General features: G+C 36.2%; 1 protein-coding gene across 5 annotated transcripts in view; it reads left to right on the forward strand.

The window, feature by feature from the left end:
• CCDC141 (coiled-coil domain containing 141) overlaps window positions 1-12,938 on the forward strand; it is a 111,164-nt gene that overhangs the window by 20,418 nt on the left and 77,808 nt on the right. For all 5 annotated transcript variants that reach the window (XR_003924084.1, XM_030019194.1, XM_030019193.1 and 2 more), the window contains exons 3-5: window positions 3,050-3,241; window positions 5,416-5,524; window positions 8,276-8,529. Coding sequence is in view for 4 of the 5 variants with exons in the window: in XM_030019194.1 (XP_029875054.1) it covers window positions 3,050-3,241; window positions 5,416-5,524; window positions 8,276-8,529 (555 nt within the window). In the remaining variant the exon portion in view is untranslated. The remainder of the gene's footprint in view (window positions 1-3,049; window positions 3,242-5,415; window positions 5,525-8,275; window positions 8,530-12,938) is intronic.

Genomic DNA, 12,938 nt, shown 5'->3' on the forward strand with positions numbered 1-12,938 from the left:
ATTATACAGCCATCATGCCTGTCAGTTTCTTCTGAAGGTAATTACTAGTAGAAAAAAACCCCATAGCTTCATTATTTTCAGTAAACTGTAATCTGTTTTTTAAGAGAGGTAGGAATGCTATGTACTACCCTTTTGCTAATTACCCAGTTCCTTGAAAAATATCAGGGAAAATAATCCCTGACTCTTTGTCATTTTTAACTGAAAACAATGACTGCTAGCATATTAAATCTCCAGATTTGTTTTCTAGCCATCACTTAGCCTTAAAGTGAGCTTTTTATTTTCAGCAGAATGATTTTGACTGAACATTTAGAATTCTGATGTCATTTTATGGAATATCTATTTCAGGTGTCTTATAACTTCATTCTCCACTACAAGCCAATATTCCTTACAGGACTGTTTCTCCAATAACAAGACATAGTTTCCTTTTGCTAAACTTCTGTAATATCCGAAAAAAGTGTCACCGTTAGGAAACCCAACAAATAAAGGAAAGTGGACATAATGAATGGAGTAATGACAGCAGAATTTTCCACGTTTTTATTTTTTAGCTTATGACATTCACTTTTTCAAACAAAGTCAAAATTACCTACTAAAAGCAAATGCTTGGTATTAAGAAGTTTGAAAATAACTTTACATCAAAAATATTGGTAAAGCATTTTCAGCTATATCTAGTAAGCACTCTGAAGTGTGTCCACATTAACCTCATGTTATCCTGCCATCACAGGGCGATGAAGTCACATCCTTGTATATTTCATTTATTCATCTTCTGTCATGATGTTTCTTTTATTCTACACTTTGGCCTTAAGGCTTCCACAAGACTTTCAAAAGATTTTTTTCTTCTGGGTGCTAGGAAACAAAACAAACTTCCTTTAGATCTGTTAACCAGGATTCGTCCAACACAGGTAGCACTTGGCAGTTAGTACTTGGAGTTTAGCCTTTTTTTGAGGTTGAACAAAGAACCAAGGCTTTGCTGGGTCTGAAGAGATTGTGCACATATTTAGGAAAATAGAGTATTACATGGACAACATAATTTTTATAGCTTTGACAGTATAAAAATAGCTGAGAAGTAATAATGCAAACCAATAAAAGAAAAACCAAGAAAGATTTGAAAGAACTGTGTTAGATTGCAGTGAAAGATAGATTTTCATTTAAATTTTCAGGAGCTTCCTTCATTAACTTACCTTTATCATTGTTTTGATGAAGCTGGGTTTTAAATTTTATGAATTGTACAACCATATAATCTCCATGGTTTAAAAATTGTCATGAGTCAGCGTTGCTCTTTTTTTATTTCTAATAATAAGGACTCTGACTGCTGCATGTAAGACTAGAAAAACACCTGCAGCAACCCTTAGTTACCTTGTCAGCTAAACAAATATTCTGGAATAAAAGTTGACTGGAGTACTTTGGATTAAATTCCCAAGGCCAACTGTTTTTCCTGATCTGATTCTTGTCTCATTGTGGTATAATGGAGATATAAAAGAGTTGCTATTAATAGTTACATCAGAGTGACAGTATCCACTGCATGCAAATGACCTAATTTAAAGTCAAAGCATCATTTTAAATAAATGTTAACTAGATTTCTACTTAAATACAGAACAGGTAGCATTTGGGGGATTTGTGCTTTTCTTCTTATATTATGAGGCAATCAGGATGGGGATTCAACAGAACAAAAAGAACTAGTTTTATAGAAGGATTAAAAAGCAGAAGTTCCCATTCCTGGTATTCAGAAAATAAAATGGAGTGTCTTGTTCTCTAGAACACTGGCTTTTAATCAGATGCTCTTTTTGATGGTTTTGTCACCATACAATAAGCATGCATTCATGTTGCTGATAATGACTTTTCTATATACTGTAGAAAATGATGGGTTTGTTGAAGCTGGTTTTATGCTGTTAATTTTACCACTGTTTGTTTTCATAGCTGGCTGTCTGTAAAGGTAAGTTAAAATAATTTCATTCTGTTTTTTTTCGAAGAAAGAATAAAAGCTCTGTGGTTTATTATACTGTTCTCACAGTACTGCTTTTAGAGAGGACTAATAAGCCTCTTCAGTTCAAGCTGACATCTTTGTGTGGTATACAAGGTCTAGGGAGGACTGAAGGTTGTGGTTCTGTGTTTAGAACAATAACGTTTTCTGCAATTTCCTTTTTTCCGTTGGATCTGTCAGGAGAATTTGAAGTTTTCCAATTCTTTAGCCTTTATTAGAGTCTGTGTCATGAGAATGAGTTATCATAGATTTTAATTTGCCTAATATAGATTTCTTTTCCTATTACACATCCATATGATAGCACCTGTAATAACAGCAGAAATTGGGACTTTATTAATTCATGCTTATGATAAAACCTGAGATGGGGGAAGAAAAAAAAGAATATAGAACAAATGCTAATCAATTCTTCTGACACACTAAAGATTTTTAACATAAGCTGGAAATGGCCCAGCAATTATCTTTCTCATGGTGAGATTAGTAAAGGGAATAAAACACAGTAGAATTATTTTCTTGACAATAGAGTATCATTATTTGGCAGCCAGCTGGAGCAATGCAGCAAGCTGAACTTGAAACATTGCATAAATTTGGTGTTTTTCTGGAGAATACATGCTTATGTTCAAGCTACTCTCCTCTGGATTGCATTGAAGTCATCAGAGACTTATGAGTAAGTTACCTTACAAACTTTTAAAGCTTGTAATGTCAGGTAATGTAATATGACGGCATATGAAAGAAGATCCAAAATATCTGCATTCCTACCACTTCCAGGAAGATCTATGTTTAAGGAGATGTAAACCCATTTGAATCTAAATGTTAAAGATAGAATGATAAATTCTCTTAACACTTGTTTTTAAATGAAATTTCATAAAAATATTGCTTCTTCAGTGCAGATGAAATTCAGAAGCTTGCTATGAAACTTGCAGGAACTAGGAATCAGAAATAAAGCAGGAGTAGGAGACTTGTGGGTAGTTTATCAGACTCACTGAAAAAGTACCCTGACTCCAGTATCAGCACAGTCTTTTGGATTCTCTTTACAGATTTCTTTTTTTTTTTTTTTTTTTTTTTTCCCCTTAGGCTTTGGAAGACCAGGTATGGGACCTGCTGCATGAAGCAGACAAGGCTGCAGAGGAGAACAAAGAAAAGAGTCAGGTTTATGATGCCATGGCAGAGACCCTTGGGGATGCATGGGATGCCCTCATCGTTATGTTAGAGAAGCGACAGGCACTTCTGGAACTTACTTCAGTGTTCTTTGAAAATGCTCTGGAGGTTTGTATTTAAATCAAATGATTTGAAACTTCCCACATCTTACAGGTACTCTGTCTACTAATTTGACTCTGTTATATGTGTTCGTTGCACTCCTAAAGGTTGAAGCAATTAAGAATATAAAAATCACTAAATGCATCCTTCATTTTCCACCTTCTGGATAGTTCAGGATGAAACTGAACAAAAAACCATATAGACATTAAGAAATATCTTAGTCATGATGTCTCCAAAATTTGTACTTGACAGAAAATGACAGTGAAAAATGGAACTGGACCAAAACCTAAAATACGTAATTCAGTAGCTATGGACATTCTGCAGAAAATCCTTCATTCCTTATGATTCAAATTATTTGGTGTTGAAAGAACTAAATCCTGAGATGCCTTCACTAATGCTTACTGAAGACTGGCCACTGAAGGTTTTACACCAAAATATCCATGCAGCTATTGTAATTATGCAAACTAAACATTAGTCTAACTTGCCAGTCCTTTACCTGAGACTTCCCTGTGCAGATGTGCACAAAAGGACAATTGTGTGAGCCCAGAGACAGATTTCAGAGCGTTTTCCCCCATTTCTCTGTCTCTTACCCTAATTCACTGATACATAGGGACCTAAAGCTGAGAGGAATTCCGTGCCCTGCAGGTGTGTGTTCACTCTGTGTAGCCTCACATTCAATTCTCCCCACATCCCTAGAGCTTTGAAGATTTTAATAATTCTCCCTGATAATTTTGTTTCTACAATAGCTCAGTGCCACCTCTAAATTACAGAAGCAACCATTTTACTGCTAACTGTCCTAAGAGCTCCAAGATTGACAATCTACTAATTATTGTGTCCTGGTGATGTGTATTATACAAAGAAATTAATACAGACTTGATATAAATATCACTATGATAAATTCAGTACTATCAAAGGTTGACCTAGTGCAGACTAAATCCTTAAGGGGCTAGTTGAATTGCCCCTGCAACAGGCTTATATCTTTAAAATAAAATGCAGCAGCTGGAGCACAGCACAGATCACACCCATTATGTGTAGAAGGGAAGAAGAAATGCAGTATCAATTTAAATAGGAGTTGCTGAAACTTCTTATGGAAAGGCTTTTCTTTAAATGACAGCCTGTGATTACGGAAAACTTTGTTTTATTGTGATAAAACACAAAACGTATCTCAAGAATAGTCTTTAGTGAAAATCAGAACTCAAATCTCAAATGTTGATACCTAATGGATTTCTTTTATGGCATGCAGATCAAGAGGGAGAAGAATGTGGAACAATGGAAAAGACAGGAAAAGCAGAGTGCTTGCTTTTCATCTTCCTTAATTTCACCATAGGTTCCAACATCTTTGCTTACACTGAAACACAAGTTTCTACTGGCTTCTTTGTTCTTGAAATGAAGCAGATAAATTGATAAAGATTGGCTAAGATGCAGAATATGTGTCTCAACTCTCTCTGAACTACTCATACTTGGAATTGCACCTGCAAAGGTGGAAGCTAAATAAAGAATTCCAATCTTAGTTTTAACAATCTCAGCAGATTACCAGACCTCCCTGAAACACAGTATGTTGCGATATTTAAAATATGGAGCCCAGGGAAAAATGACCTGTAAAGGACTAACCTAACTTCAGTCTTCATTGCAGAGATGCTGTTTCCCCACTATAACTAATTACTGTGTTTACCAGAATATTAGTTAGCTTAAATTTGCTACTCATTTCTGTCTTCAAAAGACTGTTTTGAAGATTCTATCTCTGTCTGATGTTGCCTCTAAATGTTTTTTTCCCTCAATACTTTAACATTAGAAAGAAGTTCTGGGAAGGAGACCTAAGGTAAAGGGATATTATTCATTGATATTAAATTTTTTACTGAAGGCTTTGAAATTAACAGATTCTTCCATAAGAATTTGTTTTCAGTGGGTCTGAAGGTTATGTAGGAAAGATGATTCCTAAAGTAATAAACTAATTACAGAGTATGTCAATTAAAATTTGAGTTCCCTCAATCAATGAGAAACTTAAAAAAACCAGAAGGTATGTAGAGATCACAAAGCATCTGTATCTAGCAGTCACTAAAAATGCCTTTTACCAAGAATTTACAAATTCTCTTGAACTTTCCCTATAATACAGAGATTATGATGGAGTTCTGCAAAAGAAAATTACACCATGCTTCTTCCCACCCTTTGTTTTCTTAATGTAGTTTGCTGTTAAAATTGACCAAGTTGAAGATTTCCTGAAAAATGCCCAAGAGTTTGACAATATTGACTCTTTGAGAGAACTCCTTCTGCAACAAGAGCATCATACAAAAGGTACGAAGAGTATTCCACTCCTGATGGTGTGTGATTGTGTGCTGACTTCTTGAAGGATGATTTTACTCTTCCTGTGCATATTAAAAAAAAAAAAAAATAATCTTAGAACAAATATGAAGATGTTCTATTTGGAAAAAAATGATCGTAAAATAACTCTTTGTCAGGCCTCCTGAAAGATATGAAACGCCTGCTTTTGAGCTGCGGCAGAGCAGCTAGTGGTAAGCTTGTATTCTGATTTCAAGGCAGTCCAAGTCAGGTGAGATGCTAAGAAACCAAGCTGACTTTTCGTGCTGATTGGCAAGCAAGTTCTAAACCCATCCTTCTGTTCCATGAGAAAATTCATCGAAGTTATCATAGCTACCAATGAATTAGCATTTTTCTGTGGAAAACTTTCCATTAGAAAATTTCCAATCACCTCTAGTAACATTCCCCTGCAAAGTCCTACAGTTTCTTGAGAATGGCCAAGGGAGAAATCTGCCCTCTGCTTTCCTTTGCCTAGGGATGGGGTTTGAAGCAGAAGTGGTGAAGTGAGGGTGGAAGCTATGAGATAGAGGTGGCAACTAGCCAGCTTCAGAATCTATCTGTTTACAGTGGTTCCCTGCATTTTGCTTCTGCCTTTGAGGAGTGGGGCTGTGTTTCACTTCCCCATTGAATTGTCTGATCTGTTACAAGATGTTCTGCAGCTATAACTGTTAACACTCTTGGAAAAAAGCTGCTCTCTCCCCTTCCACCACAACTTTCCTGCACTTATGTTTATCTAGAAAAATTCTTCCATGTAACTTCTTTTAGTTTTTTCAAATTTTCATGTGAAGCATCTTCTACCACGTTGTACTCTTAATTCAAAAAGAGCAGATTTTTTTTTTCTCAAAACCACTCTCATTGTGTGGCTACTTCAGACACCTTTGCAATTATGTATGGTTCTGTATTTTTTATAAGACTTAAGACTCCATCTTTGTAATTTTAACCAAATTTTGCTATAAGATTACTAACAACTGGCAGAATATCAATTTTACTTTATTAATCACCAGTGGAGTACCAGCTTAAGTATTTTTAGCTACCTTGAATGCCAGGTATTCTTCTCAGGAGACTGAATAGAGAATTGAACTCAGGTAACTCTAATGATTTTTGGGGCTTCCAGTTCAATCTTCATGGGAGGAAAGTGCTCACTCTATAGCAATTTTAACCTGAAGTATCTGGCAGTAATTTATTGCTGAAAAGAAGGTCTATAACTGTAAGATGAAATGGTTTGTCAGCAAAAGACTGCTTTGACGGAGATAAACCTTTCCTTAGATGGAGGGAAGTGGTTGCAATTGATTGGCTTCTTAATCTAACTTAACCACATCAAATTTGGAAAACTGATATTGAGCTGTTTCATAAAAAACAGTGTTTGTATTGCTTTCCATAAGAAGGATACTATCTACCCACTCCAAAGTACGGTGGCTGAAAATATGACCTTTACAAAGTATTGGCTCTACCAGTGACGAGTAGCTCATCACAAATGTTTATCACTAAAAAAAAAAGTTTTGAAACAAATGCATTTCAAATCAGAATAAAAAAGGTGAACATATGAATTATCCTCATTTATCCATTTTGTATGTATTCCATTTTGGATGGACTGAAATGGAACATTTCTGATTAATACCACCTTTCTGGAAGGCAAGAAGTAAAATGGACAGGCTCGTTGCAGTGAGCTCGTGGAAACTAAACTCTCTTGTTAGCCTTTGGTGGCTGGAGAAGGAGGCATTCCACTTCTGCATCTTCCCTAGGTGCTCCATATGAAAGGTGGAGCTTTAGGGTGCTTTGCCTTGAGTTACTGGTACATGTAGTCAGCTGGGAAGATGAATGTTTCAGCTGTTTGCTGCTTGTTGTTGGTTGCTTCACTAGCAGCTCTGCCTGTTGTTGGTTGCTTCACTAGCAGCTCCTTGCAAACATTCCTTTCTTATAGTTTTCTTCATGCCTATCTTGCCTCTTATTCTGGCTTGGCTCCCCTGCCTCCTCATTCTGTATGTAAAAATTTTCCCATTTCATTTTAAAGACCTATAAATACTGATTGTTGTCTGTTCAATAGATTTTGTACTACGTGGCTTTAAGGAGCTGGAACAAAGACAGACACATGACTAGTAGGTCATTAAAGTGTACTAGTCCACTGAATTTTAACCCTGAATATATCTAGGTAGAAGTTATGCAAAGAAGGTAAGAGTTCCTGATATTCATGACTTATTTAGTCATAAGGCTATAACAGCCCCCAGACAAGAAAACTTTTTCTTCCAATGTCTGCAAGGGACATAAAGACCTAAACTTAACTTGCACCACTAATGAAAAACTACAGAGGCTACTGACCCATACAGAAAGCAGGGTAGGAAACTCCACTTCAGCTTACCTGAGGATTGGGAAACCATCAAAAAGAGTTCAGCTTTGAGAAAACAATATCAATTCTTGGTTTTGTCTCAGTGGCTCTCAATATACCATTATATGTATATTTATATTATATGTACCATTATAGGTACATATATGTATGTGTATACACGATTACACCTTTGTAGGTTTATATAGCAGCTGTCCAAACTGAAATATCTTAGAATATATACCTTCTGAAGTAAGTATTTATAACCTGTTCATGCAATGCATGAAAATACATTCCACTCATGTATGTAAATAGATAGTTTTAAAAATACTTGAGTAATATTTGAAATACGCTACTAGAATTACAAAACATATTGGTTTTTTTCCTACGAAATTCTATTCTTACAGAGCTTTTGGAAAAGTCACTTGCACTTTTAAACAAAAGCCAAGAGCTAACTGAATTCATAGAAGAATTCAAATGTGAAGGGCCAAATGCAAATCCAGAGCTGATTCAGGGAGCCCACAGCAGCTGCTTGAAAATTGACAATCTCCTTGAAATGCTACAAGACAGGAGGCGGCAACTGGACAGATTTCTTAAACATCGGCGCCAAGGACTGGAGCAGGTTCTGCAAATTTGTTTGTGGCATCAGCAAGAGAACCAGGTAAGACATATAATACTAAGGGAAGTCACAGTAAAAAAAAAAAAAAAAAAAAAAAAAATATCTAGCAACTGTTTTACAGTAGAGACTATTACAGAACAGGAGCTCAAATACATTTATTAGGCCAATATCCCTGGGACGCTTCTGTTTGATGAGATCCTAACTTTTGAATAGTTGACTTTGTAACTATAACATCCTCATAATTTATTTTAATATAACTTTAATGTCTTCAAAAGCACTATTTCCATTATGTGGATCCCTCCTGTAAGTTATCAAATGTGGTGCTTCAATCCAAACTAAATTCCCTTCAAATTGAATTTCCAGCACAAACAAACCTCTAGTCACATGAGTGATAACAGTAACTGGTAATAACAATTACAGCTGCAGCAGGCTGTTTCTGGACTAGTCAGTTAAAGAGAAGATATAGCAGAGTTAGCTAGTTGGTGTGTCTGAAAGCAGAGGATTTTTTTGTTCTTGGAGTCAAATCAAAATTCTTTAGGGTACTGTAGTGTTGCAGGTTTTCCACACCTGCAATCTGTTTCTCTCTCTTTCTCCCAGCTTAGCTCCCACGTCTTACTGAATTTCTCAAATGCAACTTGGTTTTGTACCTTCCTTTCAGAGCTTAGGTACATTTAAATCTTACTCTTTCTTTTCCTCTTTCCAGTCCTACTGCTCTTTCCTTTTCATTCCTCGTCTCCCAGCATTCAGATCAGACAACTTTTCTCTCTTTGTGCTCTGCATTATCAGAGAAACTTGTGCAATGTAAGACCCTCTCCTCTCATTTTCCTTGAGAAACTTCACCAACGGGTCAGAAAAAAGATACAGGGAGAGTCCTGCTCTGCCTCTTTGGATATTAAGTATGCTGAGAAGGAGAAACCTATGCAAATTTAACAGCCAAAGTCTAACAAGACTAAAGCTGAGTTATTTTCAGTGTTTTGTAAATAGGCTGAAATTTTATATGGACCCCTGACAGTACAGTCCTGATTGTGATACTTCTGTAAGCTTCCGCCTTTGCCTCCAAAATAAAGTTTCCCCTTGTATCGGAGGAAAATGTTAGAGACTGTTAGCAGTAGTCTATTCTGTAGGCACTAGCTTTGCCTGTGAGTTTAAGATGAGAAGCACCTTATTCAACAAGCAGAACTCTGTAATTTTGCACAGAGACAACAAAATTGGTGAGGTACACAAGCAAGCTGACAGCCTTATTTCTGGAGCACTAAATATCAGCAGCTGCCAGAAACAGAGCAAGAATTACTTATTTAATGATTAGATAGAAAAAAAAACAGATAAAAATAGTATGGTCTTATGCAAGTGTTGTAATCTCAGTATGTAGTTTTAAAATAATAGCTGACAAAAATACTGAAAAACAAGAACTACAATATAGGAGGCTGTATCCATTTCTGTGCAAATCATTAGAAACCACTTGGTTAAAGATACCTATTATTGCTGCTGTTACTGGTTTTGATTTTTTTTTTCAGTATCACCACAGAGCTATACCATAAAAGAAAGATCCTCAAAACAAAATGTTGTTTCAATATAATGTAGCTGTCGTAAATTTATTAGAATACAACTGAACTTTCAGTATCAGTCTAACTCACTATATTGGAAATATGTCCTATTTCATCTAGAAAAATGATCCTTTCTCTACATTAAAAAGTATTAGATGTTACTACAATTACTTGATCATGCCAGTGTTATTCCATAGTATACAAACATGGAGGAACATTCAAAACAGAAATATTTTGGAAATAGTTTGCTGTTGAAGAGTAGGGGATAAATATGTGGGGTCTTTTCTGGAGCCAAGCACACTTCTTTAAAAAAAAAAAAAAAAAATCACATTGCCTGAGATGTTAAATGTCACAATTTCATAAAATTTACAGGGGATTTTTACTTGTCCTCATCACGTATAAGGATAAATATTTGAGAGTAACCTGCTAGAACTCACCTTAATTTAGGTGGAATTGAAAATATTGTGCAGTGAATTTTTTGTATGTATGTTTCCATTTCCTCTCAGGTATGTGCTCACATCACAAAGAGTAAGTATAGAAACTGTTTTCTATGGGCAAGTTTCCTGATCATCTGAAGAGAGTGGCCAGTATTTAACTACCTGTTAGGTCATACCTGCATCCAGTTTGAGGCTGGTATACACACGGGGGACAAATTCAAATAGTTTTTAATATCATGCTTACCAGAATATACTTGGTTAGTATCTGCGTTAGAGTCAAACTTGGTATAATATATGATTTGTGCATTTATGGAAAATTAATTTGCACGAATCATGGACAAATACTATATTCACATGTAAATACAAACACTGGAAAATTAACTTTTAGAGACTTTATGTGAAATGTCTTTCTCTGGGCTCTAACACATTATGCATATATTTCTGAGTGGTGACAGAAATTAAATTCTCAAAGCCTCTCAGCACATCTGAAAACTAATATTCCATTCTCTGTACATGAACTGAACTCCTCTTGATGTCTAATGGTGCTACATATGCAAGAACAGCATATTGAACTCCCACTGACATTATTAGGAGTTCAGGGGATACAGAGAAAGCAGAGTACTGGAGATAAGCTTTGCTGTGTAAGATCTAAGAGTGGATTTTTGCTCTTTGTATTGCCTCTGTTTTGCTAGGCATAATTATGTAATGCAGAAGGCTGCATAATCTGTGCGTTGCTTTTTTAAAAGGAAAGCCAAGCAGCTGTAAAGATCACTACTTATTACATGGTTCTGAAGAACTAAACGTAGCACATTTCCCCTTGATCTCTAATTGGAATGTGATGATCTGATAGTTATGATTGTAATACGTAACCTGTTTCTTTTTCAGTATTTTCAATATGTGAAAGTGTACTTATTTTACATTTAGAGAAGGTTATCTGACCTCCCTTTATGGAAGTGTCAGCATCATATTTTCTGATAATCTCTTTCATTAATGAAAATCACAGGCAGATTGGCCTATTTTGTGCATTACTAGTTATCTTTGGAAGAAGATTTATGAAAGTGATTTTTCTTAATCGATCTAATTGTGCATGTATGAGACAATTAAAATTATTCATGGTACTTGGTCACATCAAGGACAGAGATAACAGCTGAGTACAACTCAGGGGACAAGGGAGTACACCCACATTTGCTATCTAGACAAATACATGGGAAACAAAATATCTTGGTATAAGTCACAGTTCCCCTTTATATTTAATCTTCATTAAAGGTAGTGTCATGGTTTAACCCCAGCCAGCAACTAAGCACCACACAGCTGCTCACTCACTCCCCCACCCCCCACCCCCACCCCCGCAGTGGGATGGGGGAGAAAATCGGGAAAAAGAAGTAAAACTCGTGGGTTGAGATAAGAACGGTTTCATAGAACAGAAAAGAAGAAACTAATAATGATAATGATAACACTAATAAAATGACAACAGTAATAATGAAAGGATTGGAATGTACAAATGATGCGCAGTGCAATTGCTCACCACCCGCCGACCAGCACCCAGCTAGTCCCCTGAGCGGCGATTCCCTGCCCCCACACCCCAGTTCCTATACTAGATGGGACGTCACATGGTATGGAATACCCTGTTGGCCAGTTTGGGTCAGGTGCCCTGGCTGTGTCCTGTGCCAACTTCTTGTGCCCCTCCAGCTTTCTCGCTGGCTGGGCATGAGAAGCTGAAAAGTCCTTGACTTTAGTCTAAACACTACTTAGCAACAACTGAAAACATCAGTGTTATCAACATTCTTCACATACTGAACTCAAAACATAGCACCGTACCAGCTACTAGGAAGACAGTTAAGTCTATCCCAGCTGAAACGAGGACAGGTAGTTTAACTGACACAAAAAAATCAAGTAGTGTAGCTCAGTAAATTAAAGGCTGTCTTTGGATTTTACCCCCCAAAATGCAGGGCATTCTTCACTTGTAACCTTTACATAGTAAATTGAGAGGTTTATGATCTTATTTGCCTAGAAGAATTTCTGTATGGTAGGATAGGCAAAGATTCTGTTGTTTCTTTGCTTGAAAGCAAATTTCTGTAACGAAAAATGGAGATTTTCATTATAACATCTGATAATGATGATCTGCAAATCCAAATGTGTAAGTGCACATATATGAGAGGAAATCCACAGCAGTAGCTAATGTGTAGAGAATTGTCTAAACATGGACTACATCTGCTGGTGGTGTGCTCTTTGCTGATTTTTTTTTTCCAATAGCTGTACTCAACGTACTGCAGATACTGATAGCTAGAATAAAAACATTCAGTTTATCTCAAACAGTTTGGAGGCAAATCTGAAGATTATCATCTAATGCATAAAACTATTTGAATCATCAAAACGTTGTATGGAGTTCCTCTGTGAAGTTTTGACTTCATGTTTGATTCCAGCACATTCGGCAAAGGCATTTTTCATAAATATTAAAAATTGTATTTTA

Source organism: Aquila chrysaetos, chromosome 6 (genome assembly GCF_900496995.4).
Source record: "Aquila chrysaetos chrysaetos chromosome 6, bAquChr1.4, whole genome shotgun sequence".
Taxonomy (NCBI): Eukaryota; Metazoa; Chordata; class Aves; order Accipitriformes; family Accipitridae; genus Aquila; species Aquila chrysaetos.